The sequence below is a fragment of the Lycorma delicatula genome, chromosome 7 (genome assembly GCF_047948215.1).
Source record: "Lycorma delicatula isolate Av1 chromosome 7, ASM4794821v1, whole genome shotgun sequence".
NCBI classification, from domain to species: Eukaryota; Metazoa; Arthropoda; class Insecta; order Hemiptera; family Fulgoridae; genus Lycorma; species Lycorma delicatula.
In genome coordinates, this window is record NC_134461.1 from 21,387,095 (window position 1) to 21,410,209 (window position 23,115).

The 23,115-nt window shown below is 28.7% G+C and overlaps 1 protein-coding gene across 5 annotated transcripts in view; it reads right to left on the reverse strand.

The window, feature by feature from the left end:
* The window catches only part of LOC142327296 (uncharacterized), a 491,921-nt gene that overhangs the window by 19,878 nt on the left and 448,928 nt on the right, over positions 1-23,115 (reverse strand). For 2 of the 5 annotated variants that reach the window (XM_075370205.1, XM_075370204.1), the window contains exon 2: positions 2,448-2,614. In XM_075370205.1, coding sequence (XP_075226320.1) covers positions 2,448-2,614 — 167 coding nt within the window. Of the gene's footprint in view, positions 1-2,447; positions 2,615-8,992; positions 9,209-14,365; positions 14,613-23,115 lie in introns of those variants that run through there. The other 3 variants (XM_075370202.1, XM_075370200.1, XM_075370201.1) reach the window with 3 other exon arrangements.

Here is a 23,115-nt window from a genome sequence, read left to right on the forward strand (position 1 = left end):
CCATACCGTGGTGAATAAACAATTGTCAACTGCGACTTTACATTATAAATTTATTTAGGAACTTATCAAATCTGATACGTTAATTCATAATACACGATTCAATGATAAGATGGTGCTTATATCAAATGTAAGTACAGTGCGCACACAGTTTAATATACAATAAGGTGCCTATTTTTTTGTGCATACTTACACAACATTAATTTTCAAATATGATTGCAATAAATACAACAATCAACCGATTAAAACTAACAAAAAATTCAAAAACATTTCCATCAAGAATTGTTTAACACAAACCGAGAATCAAGTACTTTGAATGTGCATTTCAATTGTTATCTTATCGGCAGAAAACACAAATCAATAAAAAAATTCACATTTTTCTCAGCTTTGACCACTCACTGTGAACTTACAGTACATCTTGTAAAACAAAGCTTCTACCGTTGGCCTAAATTGGCCTTTTTTTTACTTATTTTATATTTATAAATTTAAATGTAATTGCTAATTATGACAATTTAACAATTGCAATACACATTAGTTTCTTGACGTTTAACTTCATACTGATTCTCGAACATGTATTTTCTTATCTTAAAGAAATTAATTTTTGAATAAACTACTTGCTAACAACATATTATACTTTAAATTACTTTTCCTATTAAGCTGAAGCACCAATTAGGTAAAATAAAAAATATTTCTTCCATTTTTTTTTAATAAATGTACCAACCAGTTGTATATTATGAACACACCTCTCAAATGAAGGTCTGAAAATTTATATGTAATAGTGTAAATTATTCTACAATACAGATATATCATCTCAATATTATAAAACAGATGCAAAAAATAAGTAGATTTGGCAAATTACCATAAACGTGAACCTGAAACACTTTTTTTTAATATATAAAAAGGTCAATAAACTTCATAATAATTACTTTGTAACTCTTTATATAAAAGAATAAACTAATCAAAGTAATACAGGATTCATTTATGAATAATGACAACAAAATTTTCCATGTCTTGAAATGACATAGTCTTTAAATAATTTAACAAAATAATACAAAAACATTTCAATAAAATCACATATAAATTATTACTAATTAGAAGAAATAATGTAATAGAAGTTTAGAAAACTACAGTACTAAACACACACACACACACACACACACACACACACACACACACACACGCAATGACAAATTTTCACAATGTTATTAAACATTTTTATTATTTATGCATTTTTTTACTATTAGAATGAAACCTTTTGCAATTTAAACAAATATTCCATTAGGAATAATAAGAAGTTAGGAAAACATCTAAGTGCCATACATGAGGTCACAAATTATAATCATAAAACATATAAGTGCTCAAAAATATTAAAATCATGTACCTAAAAGTCAGAAAAATTAAACTTGAAAATTATGATTATACATCGAAACAAATTTTAAGGCTAAAAATACATTAATAAATTGTTGTCACTAAAAGGAGTTGAAAATAATTAAATTTTCATATTCACTGAGAAAGATCTTAATTAAAGAATAAAATTAAGATTTTTTCCCTCAGAAATCAGTAGTCAGATTTTTTAATCAATAGAACTTTTCTTTTACTGAACTCACCGAATAAAATAAATGAAGATAAAACTGAAAAAGTTGTTACCAAGAAAAAAATTACACACAGTTTTAACACGACACTTTTACATTACAAACTTAAAATAAAGAAAGAACGATATTTTAAATGTAAAAGACAACGCAGAAAAAAATGGAAAAATTAAAAAAAGTTGCTCCGATCTAAAACTGGTGAAATAAGGGGAAAAAAGATAAACAAAAAAATTAAAAACCTAAACAGAATAATGATAAGAAATAAATTAATAAGAACTGTAGTATTAAAAACACAACTACACTCACCCTATGACTACATATATATATATATATATACAAATTAATAATCACCCAACAGATAATTCAATTTTTCACTAACGTTCAGTTAACATTATATTAAAATTAAATCTTATTTTTTAGCATTTTTTTTTTTAGAATAAAACCTTTTTGTAATTTAAATATGTATTTACTTAAAATATGTATACACTTAAAAGAAAAAGCTACAAGTAATAGGTTTTATAATATTTTAAATTAAATGTTTTACACTGACATAATTTCGAAGTTGAAACTAGCATAGAAAAAGGATAAACAACAAATTTTTATAATTGGTTTTCAAACGAATTGTGACAAATGGCCATTTAATATGTATCTTACCTCTCATTGAATTTCCATTAATAGATGAAGTAGATGATTTACTCATAGGTGTTATATTTCCGTTAGTAATATTATTATTAGATTTATTATTATTAACGATACCGCTATCAACGGTATCCAAAATGATATTACTCTTCATACGATTCTTGGCAGAAGGTGTTTTAGGTATTTCAACTTCACCAAACAGACGTTGATATGAGTCATTACCGGGTTTATTTGAAGCTTTACTGCTCGTAGTGCTTGAAGCATCATCATCACCTAGGAACAGATTACTGGATTGGTGGATTTTATTTCTCCGAGGCTCAGAAGTTGTCTGTTCTCCACCGCTTACTCCAAATATGTCACTGCTACCGCCACCAGGGGGTTTCAACACTCTGTTAACAAGAAAAGAAATGAAGAAAACAAATTAAAATTCTGAACGACCCAGACATTACGAGTACAAAAACAGAATAAGGATTAAGTTATCAAAAAATTTACATAATTAAATTTTTTTAAAAATCAAAATAAACGATTTTCAACTTTATGTATTTTTAAAGAAAATAATTTTATATTCCAAAAACAAATAACTGTGGCTTTAGTATCTGACTCACAGTATATTTGTAAGGAAAAATGTTAATTGTATATAAGAAAAGTAGTCTAGAAATGATTAAACAGCACAACAAACATGTACATTAAAAGGTTATGTTACACCTAGTGCCCAGGAATCACTCAGGCAGGCGATATGTTACTTTGATGTTAAGCTCTTAATTCAAGATTTTTATAAAAGAAGTGCATCATTTTTAATATTATTAATCACTAACGTCATTTAACTAATGCAAATTAAATATAAATTAAAAAAAAAAAAATATTGACAAGGCAATTCAATTTTTTTTCTATGCTAGGAAAAAATTGTTATATTGTGCTAAAATGGAACTAGAAAAATTTTCATAGCCCATTTTTGTTTAGATTAATACAGACATTACCAAATGACAGTAATCTTCATTCTTGCTACCTCAGTTCTTAATTCAAAAAACAAATAAGGATTTTTATCTGAGGAAAACAGCATACTAATCAAAAAATTTCTTTCTTTAAAAATATGATTCTACCAGAAATCTATGAACTGGATAACTAAGTTTCTGATTAATATTATGTTAAAACATTTTACACGTTGAAATCATTATTCAAAGACAGTATATGAACAACAAACAAAAATAAAAGATAAAGTAAACTAAAAAAGACAAACTGTTTTATTTTTTTTTACTTTTACAAGTGCTACATAACAAAAATATTCTTATATAAATATTCTAAAAAAGAATAATCTAAAGAAATGCGACTGAATTAAAATCATAAACTGTTAAAAATTTAGATACAGATGTATTGAAAAATTTGTGAAAAAGAATGCGAGAGAATGTATTTTTATTTTATTATGCCAAATAATAAAACAATAATTTTTTAATACACTTTTATTAATTTTTAAAATAAATTTACATATTAAATAGTATTTAAGTGAAGGCAAATTCTGTATGGAAATTTTTAATCTGTAAACTAATGGATTTAAAGGTTAGGCAAAATAAAATTGCCATCTCCTAATACCCCCTCCCATTCAATAAAAAGAGCAGCTTTTTGGCGAGACACTCAAATATAGATTAACTGGATCGGTTTTTACACACACAAAATACATTCAAACAATGCGTAACAACCTTATCATGATAATGACAGTTTAATTATGTTTCATGAATCATACAAATGGTGTTATTTGTAATGGACATTATATATTAATTACCAGAAATTTACATATTTAACTAGCTGTTATTCAAACCATACTAAACTGTAATATTGAAATTAAAAATAACTTTTACGAATGAATAAACATTGTCATTTATTTATTCACATATTCATAAAATAATGTATCACGTCATTTAACATGAAAACTACTGATTCATATGACAACACTGAGAAAAATCTAACATACATATCAATCTATACAATACATATTTTATAAAAAAAAAAATCAAAAAATGAATATTCATAACTAAATAAATGGTTGTTAACTTAAGAATCAGCAAAAGTAAATCATAATAATTTAGTCACAGTTAACTTATTTTCACTAAAAGTACATCTTAAGAGGCATCATAACCAAAACAATTGTAACCAAACTTAAAGACACAAATCACCGGTGAAACAGCATAATCATTCTCTAAGTAACAAACATACCGTGCTAAGCTTAACAGAGAAATCAAAAAAAGAAGCAGTTTTGAGAAGAAGCACCTTCTTTGAGCTGCATAATATACTAACGTAATCAAGAATTTATAAAAACACAGTTGACAATCAACTGTAAAAATGGACTTCACTGTATTCAGCCCAAGGACTTTTCATACTCCTTTACTTACTAGTGTAGCTTGTATGGATTACATGTTTAAAACCATCTAAAATTATTTCTGTCGTGAAATATTACATTTTATCCATATTGTCTACACTTAATAGGAAAATTGGCTATCTTCAAAAATAAAAAATGTACTTAAATGCAGCTGCTCTTGTGAAGTTGTTCTGACATAATCTGGCAAGTAAAATTAAAATGTCAAAAAGTTATGACATCTAACATTAAAATAAAAATGTTTAAATTAAATCCTTTGTTTTTTTTTTCATGGCGTAATTGTTTCTTACATGAAATATTAATACACAAAAACGTACATATTAATGAAAAGTTGAAAAAAATTTGCTTTTCTCTGTGCCAATAAAATGTATTTGTTTCTTCAAAGGAATAAAAACAGAATCTATATTACTTATTTTACGCTTAACAATTCTACAACAAAAGTGCTAAGTCTTAATGAGGGTACATAAATTTAGCATATACTTTCTTCACTCTTGCTCAACCTCATAGATTTTATCAACATAAGTTCTTTACAGGAATAAAACCTAATGCAGGTAGTATATATACTTTACTATCGCTTAAAATATATTTTAGAAAAACATTTTTGGTCACCTGATCGCATTGTGATCCATAATGCCTGATGATAATTAAGGCTGTGCCTATTCAATTACAAAATGGATCTTCTAAGTATGTTTATTTTGATTTTACCTTTACTATATTAAAATTTAAATGATTTTATGAAACAGTATGTTTGTAAATATTTTATGTTCCGTATTATATTTTTTAATCATAGTTAATAGAATTCAACAGTATACAAATTTAATTTTTATTTCATTGAAGCACAGCCTATAAAAAATTATCTAGTCAAAAAAAATATAACAATACCAAATAATAAAAAAAATATGAAACCATAAAATATAATGCACATTTTCTATTCAAGTTCATTACCTTAGCAACAATCAACAATAATTAATAAATAAGAGGCTTCTTCTTATTAAAAAGAAAAAAATTAATATTTCCAAACATTATACAAAATAATGTTTTATGAATTCTAAAATCATGGAAATGAAAGTGTCACACATGAAGCTGATGAAAATTACAGTCTCTAATGATTTTTTATTATTAGATTCTATGATAATTAAAAAGAATAACAATACTGTTAATATCAATTAATGCTATAGAATCAGCAATGATTTAAATTTAAAGGAGAGAGAAGTAACATAATTAACAAAATTTAACAATGAGACATAAAATTTGATTATAAAATTTAGAAATAAAATAATTAATAGTGCCATACGAAATTAAGTAAGATAATAAACTGCATTTCTTAATGATGAGTAAGTTTAGCAACATCTTTTAGAGAGCAGCACATATTGGGACTGAAATATATAACATGTGTCATTACTTCAGAATGTTACATTTAATCCACATCCTGTGAAGAGTGCTTCCATCAGTATAACATAATACTGATGGATTATTTAAAAAGCCAAACAGAATAATTATAAATAACAAATGAAATTAATAAGGAGCGTATAATTAAAAACCATTTCCATTGGGAATCGTTTACACAAACCGAGTATAAAATAATCTGAATGTGCATTTCGATTGCACATCCATTAGATCACTGAAATTATAAGTTGGTCAAGTGCCATTTTATTACAATCTTACAATCTATTGTTATTTATTGGTGGCTGATAATCGCAACCCTCTATGCTACAAGAATGTTACAATAGCTACTTGAATTTTACTTAAAATATTTTAATTATTTTTAATTTGGATATTTTAATCTTACTAACTACATGTAACAAAATTTGCAAAATGGATGGAGGTATCACTTTTATATAGAATATCATATACATCCTTCATCATTTCAGCTCCTTTCCTGTACATAAATCACCATGTGATGTGAATGTCTATAAAAAAATATTTTTTCGGAAAGTATGATTCAAAATATCCATTGACCATCGATAGAAGTAAAAATGATTTGATAAAACTTTCAATCAGATGGATGGTCAAAGTTAACATTTATTTTCCTGACAAAGTTAGTAATATATGTAATGAATTGCTTCATAACAAAAGGGTACAACAATTTGTAGCTTTGTAGTATTTGTCCTGGTTGGTGTTGTACTTCTTACTACTGTGTGATTAATATAAACCGAATGAGGTATAAGAGGTATGCTCAAAAAGCGATGAGAATTTTTGTTTTTTTTGAAAGAATTTTATTTATTCGTCTACATTAATGTTATCCCCTCTAAAATAGTTCCCATTAGATATTATAAACTTATGCGAGTGCTTTTTCCAAATCCCAAAACACTTCTGGAACTCGATCTTTAGAATAGCGTTTAGCTTTTTCAGCTATTCACTTTTAATATCATCTATACTTGTAAAATGATGGCCTTTTAAGGTTCTCTTTATTTTTGGGACTAAAAAAAAGTCACATGGGGCCACGTCTGGTGAATATGGTGGCTAAGGTACTGTTAGTGTTGTTTTTGGCTAAAAATTGATGAACAAGCAATGAAGTGTGAGCAGGCATATTATCGTGGTGCAAAAGCCATGAATTCGCCACAAATCTGGGTGTTTTTTCGGATTGCTTCACGCAAACTGTGTTAAGAAATTGTAGGTAATATTACTTACTGATCGTTTGACCTTGTGGCAAGAACTCATGATGCACTAAAATCAAAGAACATTTGACCTTACTTGATGAGCTTTTTTCAGCCTTGGTAATCCAGAATGCCTCCACTAGGATGATTGAGCCTTAGTTTCAACATCATCTCTGTAAACCCATGTTTTATCACGTGTTATACATTTCAGTAGTTCTTTTTTTTGACTTCATTTAGCAACTCCTGAACAACTTTTCATTCGCCGCTGTTTTTGTCCAAAATTCAACAATTTTGGAACAAATTTTGCTTTCACGCGTTTCATACCCAACACATCTGAAAAAATTTCATGGCATGAGCCAACTGATATCCCAACATCATCAGCGACTTCTCCAACTGTGATTCGGCCATCATTCATAATATCACTTCTTTCATTTTTTCCATGTTTTCATCAGTTGTTGATGTGCTGCAGCTCATCATTTTCACAGTCTTCACAACCAACCTTCTTGTTAATGCTTACACCACTCGTAAACCCTTGGTTTACTCACAGCAGACTCACCAAATGTATTTAACATTTTTTAAAAAACATTTCTACACTTTATTTCAGTTGTTATAGCAAAATTTAATACAAATTCTCCAATCCATTATTTATACAAATAAAAAATTGCCGACCATACCAAAATATGTGTTATCCTTTTGACAGCTGACAACAGACTAACCATCAACATTGCTAAAAATGTACAGATACTTTTAGGACATGTTACCAATACAACAATGAAAAAAATCTCGAAAATCGAACTAATACAACCCGTGAAATTTCAAAATTCTCATTACTTTTTGAAGACACCTTGTATATTGTTTTTGAGAATGACTAATGAATGATTCATGACAAACCTTGCACAACTATTTCAGAGTTATGACATTTGACATATGCAACACTTATAAAATTCTATCCTTAACATAAATTTTCACTAGCCAGATCTGAAAATCATTAATTACTATTAAATAATTTGTCTATAGTAACACTCAAAACTGAAATTTTTTCCTAGTTAAAAGAAGAAATACAGTTTCCAAATTTCATTCTATTTCGTCAGTTGAAATTTTTATTTTTCCAAATTGATTCCTATAGATATGTAGAATATATTCAGGGAATATTTTAGTCAACTAGTTTTTTATTCCTTATTTGTCCTGGAATTTTACCCAAATACTTATATTTATTTTACATCTCCTATTTCTTCTTCTTCCTTATGTTTTGTGGACATTCATTCAGCCTTCTTCCATCTGTTTGGTGGCCTTTTTTCTCTATTTCATCCCAGACTCCAATAAGTCATATGGCCAGCCATCAGTATGTATGTGAGGAAAAACACTCTGTAATGTTCCTTTAACACATTTCATCCAGTACTGTCATTCCTTATGACCACCTCAGGATCTTCAGTTTGGTTAAAAATTGCTTACAATTTTTTCATTTTGTTTACCAGTACTCAAAAACTATTATGGTACATAGCTAGTCTGATGCCCTGATTTTATACATCTACCACAGGACATTCTTAAGAGTTTTTCACTTCAATAATAACATGGCTGCACACACACACACACACACACACACACACACATATATATATATATATATATATATATATACACACATAAATTATTAAATATATTACACAAAGATCCTTAATTATTATTGTGTTTAAAATAATAATAGAAGTAAACAAACAAAATATCAATTTTATATATATATTACACATATATACAAACATTTTCAAAGAAAATACAAAACTACTTAAAGAAAATATTCTTGCCTCAAATGGCTCGGTGTACCACTGAAAGATGCTCCAAAGAGATCATGACATTCACCACCTGGAGGCTTCATTTTATGTTTATTACTTTTATCAGTAAAACAATTAAAAAATAAATATGTAGATTTAACAACTGTCAAGTTTATTACTTTTTATTTAATATAAACACCTTTAAAAACCGTTCTCCAAAATGTCACAAACACAATAAATCACTTCTCACTATATTAACAGAACACACAAATTGATAATTTCATTAAATAAAAGTTGTTAATTAGGGAAAAAATATTAAATTTAATAAGTAGTGAATGAAGAAAAAAATCATGCAATAAAATTAGTTGTAAGAAAATAATAAAGTGAAATGTTAGTTATCTTAAACAACATAAGCAGAAATAAATTATATTTTCTACGGTTAATAGAAAGATGAAAACATTATTAAATGAAAAAAATAGATCTGCTAAGAGTCATTTTCTAATTCAAAGTGTAAGGGTAATACATGTGCAAAGAAGCGATGATGAACAGATTTTGCCAAAACTTATCAAACAAATTGTAAAGCATCCTTTAAAGAAGATATTTTGGAGATGCTTCAATTACTTTGGACCTAAAACTTTAGTACCCATCTCTGGGATGATGAACAGTGAAAAGCACATCCCATTATTGAAAAATAGGGGTCTACCAGAAAAACTCATCAAAGAAAGTTAGGCTTTTCAATTCTCAAAAAAGGATTCAGTGTTTGGACTGGCCTGGGAATTAAAAAACCCTGAAACCAAATTGAAACTATGCGGGCGTTTGTAAAGAAAAGACTGAGAAAAATGGACTGCTATACCAAAGAGAAGATGATTCATGCTGTGATAAAAGTATAGTTTCACGATCAAGAAATAAAAGAAATATATATAAAAAACTATAGATTCAATGCCTAAAAGAATTGAAATGATAATTAAAGAGCGAGGAGGACATATTAAATACTGTAATAAACACTACATTCTTTGTATGTAATATTGATTATTTTTTAAAATATATTCTTGTTCTCTACTAGAAATTAATTGTTTTAGCATATTACCTCTCTACAATTTGATATGCAAATTTTTTATTCATTTATTATTTTTTTTAATTAAAAATTTTGTAGATTAAAAAGTGTATTTTATATTTATAGTAAAGTTATGATTTAATTACAATTTAAATTCATGTCCTACAAAAAAATACAAAATATTTGTTAACAATGTTGTAAAAATTATTTTAGTTCCCATCAGTGATAAGATTTAAATTAAATTGCTCAAAATACTATACCAAGGTAGTCTAGTCAAGAGTACAATTACCACCCCCTAACATCTTTTATGAACATGAATAATCCTCTAGCGGGAAGGGTCTAGCCATATTGTTTATCGTTCAGGTAGGTTACAACCTAACATCTGCCATACAATTCCATAGATGTATTAGGGTTTACCTTAATGAAACCGGATCCAGTTATTGGATGGCTGTATAACCAGTCTTAAAAAAAATACATTTTATTGCATCAAATAAGATGTTCCAAAAAGGATTTTAAATTTCAAATATCAAGTGCAATTACTGCAAATAATTATGGCGTACACAATTTCAAACAAATAGCCCCTTAAATCTACCGACATACTTTTTCTATCGTGACAAAATTTTTGAATATCTTTCTGCTTAACTGAGGCTCAATTTTACACAACACGAGATTTTACAAATAACCAGAAAAAAGTGGGATGGATTTAAATCAAGAGACCACAGTGATCTGCATGGTACCTGCTGCTAGAGATAAGGGAACAAGAAATGGTTTCTTGTAACAAGTTGTTCAGAGTACAATATGACCGACTGCGCCCGTCTTTCAGGAATCACATATTTTTCAGATATTAACATCTAGTGGAAGCCACAAAAAACTTCAATATCGTTGCAGTAAGGTTCGCCATTCACTGTTACTGAATTTCCCGTACAGAATCATTTTCTGAAAAGTACGGCCAATTATCCCGCTAGCCCAAAATTTCAATTAACAGAGGCTCGTTGAAATGAAACGTCTTTTCATAAATTACTTAGCAAATTTTGTTTGTTTAAAGCACCCGTCTAGCTGAAAGTACTCTCATCTCTAAAGATAATTTTCCTCGAAAAATTACAGTTATCCACTTAGTTTTCCAATATTCAATCGACAAATTTTTGGCACTTCAAACGGCCTGCCCGGCTTGGGTTTTTGAATTTAGTTAAATCTTGTAATTTTTTTTTTTTTAATTTTCGAATTAGCTGCACATTAATGCCTTCCGGAATAACAAATTATTGTGAACGACGTTGTTCGATTACCTTAGAATCAAATCGATACTTTCTCTCATGACCGAGATGTTTTCAAGAAACCAACTATCATCAGGACGCCTGGACAATTTAATCTTTACAAATGAACCTGTTTCTTCGAACCTTTATCAGTCCTTTTGTCCACCTGGACAAGTGCTGGTCTAGTGGTTAACTCGTTATCAGTAAAGGCAATTACTTTTATACGGATTTGAATACTAGATTACGGATACCGGTGTCCGTTGGTGGTCGGGTTACAATTAACCTCACGTCTCAGGAATGGTCGATCTGAGATTGTACCAGACTATACTTAATTTACATTCATACATATCAACCTCATTCATACTCCGAAGTAATGCTTTACGGTGGTTCCGGAGGCTAAACAGAAAAACAGAGAGAAAGGTCCAGTTCCCCTCCACCCGAAAATAAAGTCCCTAAACAGTTTGTAGATATGTAAATTTTGTCGATCGAAAACTGTTTCTGCGTAATATTCAACGTACTTTTAATGCGTTTTTACCGTATAAACACGTCAATGTTAGCTATAACGCTCCATAACTAACTGTTATATAAATCGATGGAAAATGAGGAAGTTGCGGTATCGAACGGCAAACGATTTAAATCTTCGTTCTTACGGAACACCATTTATATGAGCCGATTAACATCAGTAAAACCTTTAAATCCTGGACATTTATACTCCGATATCGAAAGAAATTACGATGGCTGTCCCATCCGTTGTAAATGAGTGCTGCCACAGCACTCCTTGAAAAACTCTCCCTCCGTGATTAGTAAATATGATCTTTTTAAACCATCCCTTTTTTCCATCTCAGGAAGGTTTAACAGAATATGGCAACGTATGTAATTACTGGCTTTGGCATTAACGATTTTAAATCTATCTGTAAAATCGACTTGCTTACGTCATTTTTATACATTAACGATAACGAAAGTCTGTAGGAAGAACAGATATTTTATTGACTAAAACAAAACTTCTTAATATATCCTAATTAAAACGTCGGATTATCTTTAAATAGCATACACTCGGAGATAAGTAAATATTTTTGGCTTATTAGAAGTAAAATTTTGTCTAGTAACTTTCGATATTAAATTAAAACACTGAACCGATCAGAATGAAACCAGCAAACAAATTTAACTACTCGTATAGTATTAAGTTATAAAACATAGAAAGACAATTAGAACGGGATACAGAAATGTAAACCGAAAACTCCTTTTCCTAAGACAGAACTTTTATCCCATCTGTCATTTATGTGTTAAGTTCATAATAAAAAAAAAAATTAAATCGATTAAAATTAGTTTACCATTAATAGAATTTAACCGAATAAAGATTAATAACAAAGATAAAACATATCGGTAACAAAGGCTTCCACATATAGGATTTTGACCTTGGAAAAAATCCCACCCAGTTCCTGTAATAATTTATATTAATGAATTCGCAACAACCAACTTTCCTTACTGACTCACCTTTGTAATAATAAGCCTTTTTTAACTAAAAAAAAATACATTTCATAACTAAATTCTTATTTAAGAAAAAAACCAGAAAAAGTTTCTGTTTTCCAATTAAGGAAATCTGTGATGTAATAAAAAACATATGTACCAAAATTAAAAAAAAAATTATAAAACAACTATAAAAATATCTATTATTGCAATAAAAAAGGGAATGTTAATTTTGGATTTATGCCAAGCAAATAAGTACTGTACATATTTTTACATTAACATAAAACGTTGACAAATTCATTTTTTTAAGCGATAAACATAAAAACTTTCACCGTACTCATTTCAAATTAATGTATAAGTTTCACAGTAAAAATACATAACTATTATAATTAATCAAATAAAATAAAGAAAGCAAGCGCATGATTTTAAATCTTTAAACAAGAATATTATCAAGATATCAAATCACACCATAAATGTACATAACATCTGGTGGCGTTTAAAGTATTATTTTAATTATTATTATTGAAATTAATTAGTCATAACAGTATAAATATAAAGACAATAAATTTTTGCCCGAACATTATTAGAGAGAAGAGGCTATAAGATTTAAAAGAAAATTATTTCTGGGTTAAAGAAAAACTATAAAATATTATTTTAAAAGAATACACAAAAATAAGTCAATATTTGTGAATAAGAACAAGAAAATATGAAAATATTAATTGTACCATTATTTTACGAAGGAACAGCTTTTTTAAAGAACCCGCTAAATAAATCGCTCTGAATGACGTTACATAATCATAACTTAAAAATCGATAATTAATATAGTAGAAAACTTAACGGCTGCCAGTGAAATCTAACTTAAAAATATTAAAGAAATTATGTATATGTAAGGTAACAACACACAGATTTTAAATCTTTTCATTTCGATTACTAAAAACATTCATTAGCACCAAATTTGTTAGAAAATGGCTGACTTGAGACTGAACAAAATTAGTATTTTCACTATTTAATTTTTAATTTATTTTTTATCGATGCATAATTCAAGAAGCCCCTTTAAAACAAGCTTGTATAAAGTGGAATTACGCAAAAAATGTAAATGTCTATTTTGACCGGGATTCGAACTCAATACCTTCTAGATTAAAGGCAGATCAGATGCTATAGAGGATATTTTAATATAATTTAACTATATAGTTGCATTAATTAAAAATATAGAGAAAATAAAGTAAAAAAATAGTTAAAAGTGGTATAAAAATTCAGAAAACGTAATATATAAAATTAAAATTAGAAAAATAATACGCCCAAAACTAATTTTATAATTAAAAAGATATACATAATGCATTACATAAATTAAAAATTATCACAAGAATCTAAAAAAATTATTTAAATAAAGTTCTATAGTCTTACATACACAAAAATGTTAAAATTAAAAACTATTTTTTTAAACGAACGTTTTTATTATTTTATATATAAAAATAAAATAAGCATTTATAATTTTTCCAATAATTTTGAAAGCATGCTATTAAAGTAATGTATGCTAATAGTTTGAAACATTAATAAAATGAAATGAAAAATAAATATAAAAAGATTTTTAAGAGAAAATTACAAAGAACACAGAATAAAAAAGAATAAACCAACAATCAGCTGTTGAGATTACAAAACTTGCGTTAATATCGTGCAGCAAAACAGACTTCCTCCTCGTTGCTTGAATCGAATTAGCGTTATACAAAATCTATCAAACCCTGAGATAATATAATAAAAAACAGATTTCCAGATCGCCTAAGTTATACACAACAGGCTATGCATGCGACCTACAGAAAGAATACAAGTGCACTGAGACGCTCGGCTTAGCTGTTGATGATATGAGGGGCAGGCAACATAGGCTGTACTAGTAGGCTGCCAACACAAGATCCAGTCGTCTTTCTTAAACTCGTAGCTATACTACTAAACTTATATGTATGTGTATGTGCGCGCGCGCGTTTGTCCCCCTGTCCTGACCTCAGCATTCCACGGCCAAACCGAGTACAAGTTGTAGTACTACTCCATGACAAGATAGAAAGACAACGATAGGGCGGGGGAGAGGGCGCAAGAGGTGTGGTACGACGGGGTGTCTACAGTTTTTTAAAACACCCACGTATATTAACCATTCACACGCGCGCACTTAATCCATTAATGGTAATCATAAAAAAATAAATTCTATTTCCTTTCTCAAATAATTTGAGTATAATAATACAATTACATAAATTAAAACTAAATCAAATATTATATATATATATATATATATATATATATACTGTAATAAAATTTACACATTTCATAAATGCTTAATTTATTTAAATACTTTTTTTTATAAAAATATCAAAGCCGTTTATTTAATAAAAAAATGCCAATAATAATGGGAACGTGAAGGAGAATTTTCATTAACAAAAAAAAAAAAAGATGAAAACAGACTGGAAAAATTACCCAAAACTTATATAATTGTGACCAATTCATCATTACATATAAATAAAATCCACAAATATTATATTACATTGGACAAAAAGCCACAAAAATTGTTAATAAATGAACTGGTATCACAATTTCTAATTTTTCATCCCTTTCAACAACAATTTATCATAAAATAAATATAAAGCACAAAGGACTTATTTACGGCATGAAAGCGTTTAGTAATTTTTCCATATGTACATATGAAATTAACATATTTCAAAATACATACCATAAAGGTTTTTCTCAAAGCGAACATAGTCTTTAAGTATTGCCGAATTCAAACTGATATAGCATAGAGCAGCTTATATTAAAAAATAAAAAAACACAAAAACAAGAGTGTTTTTGTATCATGATTATATCAATACAAATCTTATTTATATAAAAAAATTCATTTTTTTTTTTTTATTTACAAGCTTCGAAGTGGCCATTAATAAATAATACTATATAATGAGCAAAAATGAAAAGTACCAACCGCTATTTTCAATAGTTAATAATTATTAAATATTTTGACGTTATTTTTGCTTAACATTATTTTAATATGCTAAATACTAGTCTCAGTTAAAGACGTTTTGAAAACGAAGAACTTTTCAATCTTTTTTGTATTAGAATCAAAATGAAATTTGTAGCGCGTATGAAATATATAAAAGAATGTATTAAGAGGATACATAAAGGATATTATGAGGTCAGTCTTTATCCGATATACGCGATCGAGGATGTATGGTTTTTACGTACGAAATAAAGGAAGTATTGTGATCACGAAAAATTTCGGTTTTCAGATTTCAACGGGAATATCCATTTTGACCAGTTTCGACGTGACTGCTGTACGTACAGCGTATGTATCTAACATAACTAAAAAACGATTAGCCGTAGGATGTTGAAATTTTGTGAATTAAGACTTATAGTCTTAATTCACAACATATAGTTGTGCACCTCTACTTTTAATTGCAATCGACTGAACAAAAAGTGTCCAAAAAAGCCAAAAATCCAAAACATTTGGATTTTGGACTTTTTCTTAACTGCAGTAATAAGCCCTTATTGAGACCTTTTCAATAATCTATCATAAGTGGTACTTATTTTCATCGGTTCCGGAGTTATAGCCAAATAAAATTTTAATTAATGATATATATGGATCGTACAAGAGGAAGGGCTATCGGTTCAAATCCGACTTAATCTCCTTTTTTTAATTTATATATATTGATTTATTAACAATTTTAACCTCAGATTGTAAATTTTTTTACAAAAAATAACAATTACAATAAAAAAAAGTTATTAATGAAATAATTTTATTTTGAAACGTATGGATTAAATGAAAGTACATCAAATTTTATTTTATTAATAATTAATTAATTATTATTAATAATATAATTGAATTAATATTATATCGTAAATTTTTTTTTACAATCAGAGGTTAATAATTAATAAATCAATATATTTAAGTAAAAAAAAGTTAAAAAGAAAAAAAAGGAGTTGAAGCCTGATTCGAACCGATGTGCCTTTCCCTAAGATCCAAATATTTCATTAATTAAAATTTTATTTGTCTATAACTTTGGAACTAATGAAAGTAACTACCAGTTATATATCGTTGAAAAGCTGTCAATGAGGGCTTATTACTGTTAAGAAAGAGTCCAAAATCCACTTTTGGTTCAGTCGATTACAATCAAATAGGAGGTGCAATGCAAACTTGATGTTACAACAGTCCTAAATCCAAAATTTTAACATCCTACGGCTAATCGTTTTTGAGCTATGCGAGATACACACGTACGTACAGACATCACGCCGAAACTAGTCAAAATGGATTCAGGGACGTATCAAAATGGATATTTACGTTGATATCTGAAAACCGAAATTTTTCGCGATCAAAATATTTCCTTTATATCGTACAAGGAAGCAAAAATGTGTATATGTAATTTAATAGACGAATAAGGAAGTCATGTGGTGTCCACATCAATTTTTTTTTATATAATTCAACCGGTAGCTATCAGAAAGAAACAGCCTCCCGATAAGTACGTATACAGAACTGATAAATCACGCGGTACATTTAAAGTTTTCATATCCGATGAGAATTCAGTTGAATACCAAACGATTTATTAAAAATAAAGAAATCAAGTGTAAGGAAAAAGGATCGATATACGTGCCGACCGAAAAACATGCACTAAAATCTTCTTCGATCAATCGAACCGTTCCGCTCATAATCCCGTGATAGATTTATGTTTTTTATCCGAGCAGCTAACAGCCGAATATTTTATGATTTTCCATCGACCGCCTCAAATAGAAATAGTAAAAACCAATTGTTTTCCTTGTAGCTACGTTAACAGCACCCGAGAACAAACTGAGGTTTCTTAAGGAAAAAATTCACCCGTCAGTGGAATAGTGCGGCACGTGGATCCGATCGAAGCACAAATCGTTCAAACGGATTCCAAATTCAAATGAATGAAATGATCAATTGGAAATTGATTCCAAATGAAGATTATTCCGCTTGTACATAAATACAAAAACATTAGAGAATAAAATTAAAAGTATTTTTAAGGAATTTAGGTCGATTAAAAGAAAATATTTCCAACAAATTGGATTAGCCTGAGAGCAGGCTTTCCTAAAGTATGTAAAAGAAAATTAAGTCTCCGTTCAACATTAGTACTACGAGCGTGTGAGAGAGTTGGAGGAATGTAGTGAGAAGAAAGCGAGTACACAACATCTAAACTAAAATTTAAACATCGAAGTAAAAAACTAAAATAAGCGGAATTAAAAATAGGTTATAACCTTAAATGAAACTTAAGATAAGACAGTTTTTAATAAATTAAAATAAATGACACTGATTAAGCCCTTGGTTAATCAATGCCATTAAAATTATTATTATTATTATGTATATGCAATAATATTCATTCACTTAACGCGTGTGGGTGTCATTATTGTTAATGAAGAGGTCAGTTAACCCACATAAAATAATACCCAGTAAAGTTTTATATAACTTTATAGAATAAGTATAATATATATAGAATACGAGTCCACAACGTTATGAATGTATATTAAGTGTTCACGTATTATTTTAACATTAAAATTGAAAATACTATATATATATATATATATATATATATATATATATATATATATATATATATATATATATGTGTGTGTGTGTGTGTGTGTGTGTGTGTGTGTGTGTGTGTGTGTGTGTGTGTGTGTGTGTGTATTATAGAGCTGACATCAATTTAAATTTTTTAAGTACGAGTACACATTATTATTATTAATAATAACAACTTCCTATTGTACCTTATATGTACGACCCGTCTTTGACCTTTGAAAGTTAAATACGCCTCTTCTTTATTTATGATGTTTCTTTTATAATATTTATTCTCTCATTTTATCTACTATAATTTTTAATGGATTTGTAACTACCAAGATTATTACAAATAATTTACCCTGATCCCATTTAAATGCTTAATTAAATATTACGAAATCTACAATAAAAAAAAATAAAAAAAACAATTTCGTGGTAATAACCTTCATTGAAGATACCTAAAAGGTAACAAAATTTACCCTAAATGAACCAATTAATTAAAAATTAAAGGTATTTTTTCAGTCATTTGACTGGTTTGATGCAGCTCTCCAAGATTCCCTACCTAGTGCTAGTCTGAAATGAAATGTACTATTTCATTTCTGTATACCCCTATATCCTACATCCCTAACAATTTGTTTTACATATTCCAAACGTTGCCTGCTACACAATTTTTTCCTTTTACCTGTCCGTTCAATATTAAAGCGACTATTCCAGGATGCCTTAATATGTGGCCTATAAGTCTGTCCCTTCTTCTAGCTATATTTTTCCAAATGCTTCTTTTCCTGACATTTAAGTTAATTTTTGATGTAAAATCATATTTCTGACTGAAGGCTCGTTTCGCCTGTGCTACTCGGCATTTTATATCGCTCCTGCTTCGTCCATCTTTAGTAATTTTACTTCCCAAATAACAAATTCCTCTACCTCCATAATATTTTCTCCTCCTATTTTCACATTCAGTGGTCCATCTTTGTTATTTCTAATACATTTCATTACTTTCGTTTTGTTCTTGTTTATTTTCATGCGGTAGTTCTTACGTAGGACTTCATCCATGCCATTCATTGGAATTACTATATCATCAGTAAATCGTAGCATCTTTATCTTTTCACCTTGTACTGTTATTCCGAATCTAAATTGTTCTTTAACATCATTAACTACTAGTTCTATGTAAAGATTAAAAAGTAACAGGGATAGGGAACATCCCCTTGTCAGACTCCCTTTCTTATGTTCTTCAATCATTACTGTTGCTGTTTGGTTCCTGTAAATGTTAGCAATTGTTTTTCTATCTCTGTATTTGAACTTTATTTTTTTTTTTAATGCTGAACATTTTATTCCAGTCTTCGTTATCGAATGCCTTTTCTATGTTTATAAATGCCAAGAATGTTGGTTTGTTTTTCTTTAATCTTCCTTCTACTATTAATCTGAGGCCTAAAATTGCTTCCCTTGTCCCTATACTTTTCCTGAAACCAAATTGGTCTTCTCCTAACACTTCTTCCACTCTCCTCTCAATTCTTCTGTATAGAATTTTAGTTAAGATTTTTGATGCATGACTAGTTAAACTAATTGTTCTGTATTCTTCACATTTATCTGCTACTGCTTTCTTTGGTATCATGACTATAACGCTTTGTTTGAAGGCTGACGGAAATTAAAGATATCATAATAGAATTTTTAGGAAGCTACATAAAATTAGTAGTATGAACAATTCAGCTGAACAATTCCTACTCAATCTTCAGTCCATAAATTTAATTACTTCTTTCAGTTTAAGAAACTTAAAATTTAAAAAACCGAATTTTGAATTATTCGTTCAATAATGATCGAATCAAATTCGATTCAAGAAAAAGATATAAACAAATTACGATTACCGTAACGTTTCTTTGGCATGTCGTTTAAATTTACTAATCGGAAGTCATTTTACAAATACACCGTCTGAAGTACCTCCCTTAACTAAATCGGTTACAATTCGATGCAAATCACTTTACCACTAGTAAATTTACACTAAAGAAACACGCAAAAGTAATATTAGTAGATTTAAGAGACATATGGTAAGGATTGAACAATCGGAAAAGACTAATAAAGAATTATAAATTATGATGAAATCGCCTCGAATTAAAATAAAGCCGTTATAATGATAAAATCATACTAATTATTTCATCCTCATAACATAATTCACGGAAAACTAATCAAAAAATGTTGCCCGCTTACAAAAAATAATATTAGATGACAAAAGAATACGTAGAAATTTAAAACATTTTTTTGTTTATTTAATCTTTAAATGACTCAATCAACTGCAACGACTTAGCATTTAAACTTTAAACTAAATTATACATTTAAACAATGTTGATGGTTACAGATAAAAAAATAATAGATGACAATTAGATAATTCGTTCTCTAATTTAAACGTTTTATGAATCACAGTTTAATTCAACGAAAATTATTACTCAAAAAATAATAGTAACTAAAGAATAATTCGTAATAATTCTTAGATTTAACTAAAATCCCGGAAGTTCAAGTAATATAAAACGCATTGATATCATCGACTGAGATCAAATATGTGTACATAATCAAATTGTACTAAAACATAATTTTTACATGATGGAAACAAAAATCATTCCCGACGGCAACCTTTATTTTTCATTAAAATTACCTTCACTTATATTTGAGGTAACAATATATAAGCCGCTTTACAACAATACCGATGAGTTTGAAGTTTAATAACTCGCTTCATTAAAAAATCGAATGCGGATTTATTTTATTCGTCAATAAATTTTCTATTAATAATCATTAATAATTTTTCAAGGAATAACCATTTCTGAGACTAATGGTTATTTTAAAAATTAAAAAAATTGGTTTATCGTTTTTACTTTCCCGTCTAGCTATAATAGAGCTATAGCTATACAAGGAAAAATATTGTAATCGGTATAATTTGAGTATATGAAGTTTTCACCGGATCTTGACGTTTTGACACACAAGGAACCCAAAAAACCGGATGTTAATGTTCGTATGTACGCGTGTGTTTGGGGTTGGCCTCTAAATCACCTTATATCTCCAGAACTACTGGACCGGTTTTGACTAAACTTAGCCAGATTAATTCTATATATGGGGCATTGATGGCATTAAATTTTCAACTTAAGAACAAGGTCACCCTCAGTATCTCGAGATTTCGTCTAATTAAGGTCATATATTTCTTAGAGCATTTGTTAACAATTAATAACAATATCTTCCAAAAATCTTTGCAAAATCGCACCCCCACCCAAGAAACATTTTGCTGTAGTCGTCTGCTACTCTGTAACGTGACAGGTGAGCGGTAGAATTAAGTAAATTAATAATATTTTAAAGTGTAAAAAAGTAATTAGGTCTGGCCGAGTCTCGAACTCGACCGTCCGGTCGACTCGGTACCTGGTGCGTTAAGCCACCAGGCTACACCAGTCTATCGACCCCGTACAACGAAATGTGTTCTATGTAAGTTCTGAAATTATATTAGTTTAGTTAGTTCGGACCGTCGCCGTTAGTACCGCCACAACCGCGCGAATTCACGGTAATACGGTATGCGCGCGCACTTTAGTTAGAATCATTGAATTAAATAAACGAAGAAATATTATATTTAAATAAAATTATAAATACTTTAAATTAAGTAGTGCGTGTATGTGTGCGTAAGCCGTGCATCAGAAACAACGAAAGGAACATCGAACTACAATTGGTACAATGGATAGGAACTTCTACTATTTATAATATACGACTTAGGTTCTTCCATTTTGTAAAAATCTATTAATAACATCATAGCTACACTATTTATCAATTATAAATCAAAATACAGGTTTAAAAAATATTTTTTTTTAATTTTATAGGCGGAGGTCAAGTCTTCCTTCAAAAAATCAGATGTTACGATGTTTGGATGTTAGCCGCGTGACGGAAAAGTAATACTACATTTGTGTTGTCAGCTTTTTTAAGATAAGAGAATCTAAACGGTAATTAAAATTCACGGGGCTATCATGGACAAACAGTTAGTAATATTTAAATACGAAGCGAATCACTTTCAAAATAATGGAAGTTTTCTTTCATAATTAGGACAACAATCCTAAAATTTCAAGATCTTACGGCTAATCGTTTTTGAGTTATGCGAGATAAATACGTACGTACGTACAGAAGTCACGCCGAAACTAGTCAAAATGGATTCAAGGATGGTTAAAATGGATATTTCCATTAAAATCTGGAAACCGAAATTATTCACGATCACAATACTTCTTTTACTTCGTACAAGGAAGGTAAAAGTTACCTTTCTTTAAAGCGTTTTAAATAAAAATTTAATTAATTAAATATATTGAATAAATTGAAAAGAAAATATAGAGAATTTAAAAAGACATTATTTAAATAAAGAAAAACGATATTTTGAAGAAGCGTGTTTTGTAAGGTTTCATTATCAAAGATAATACACGCGACTAGTGTGATACTACTGCAACTATATTATTACTACCACTACAAAAACCTGTTTCTCTGAAGACACACACGAACTACTTACTATTTTCATAAAAATTTGGGATAAATATTAATATGCATAAACATACCGAATAAGTTCAAAAACGAATCCAAACTAGACAACATCCTCTAACAGTAAACCAAAATAGGTCTTGAAAACCGTGATGAAATAGATAAAAGCAAACTTAACTGGAATAAAATGTAAAAAAAAAAAAAAAATACAGAATATAATTTGTTTATGTTAAATTTAACACGGCACGTGTAGCTAGCTAGCTACATTTACAGTTTGTCCCGCCTGGAGTCCAGCCAAACGTTAAAGTACAACGTTTGTCGCCACAATTGGTGTTTTTAACAGACAGGTGACAGAGAAACTATT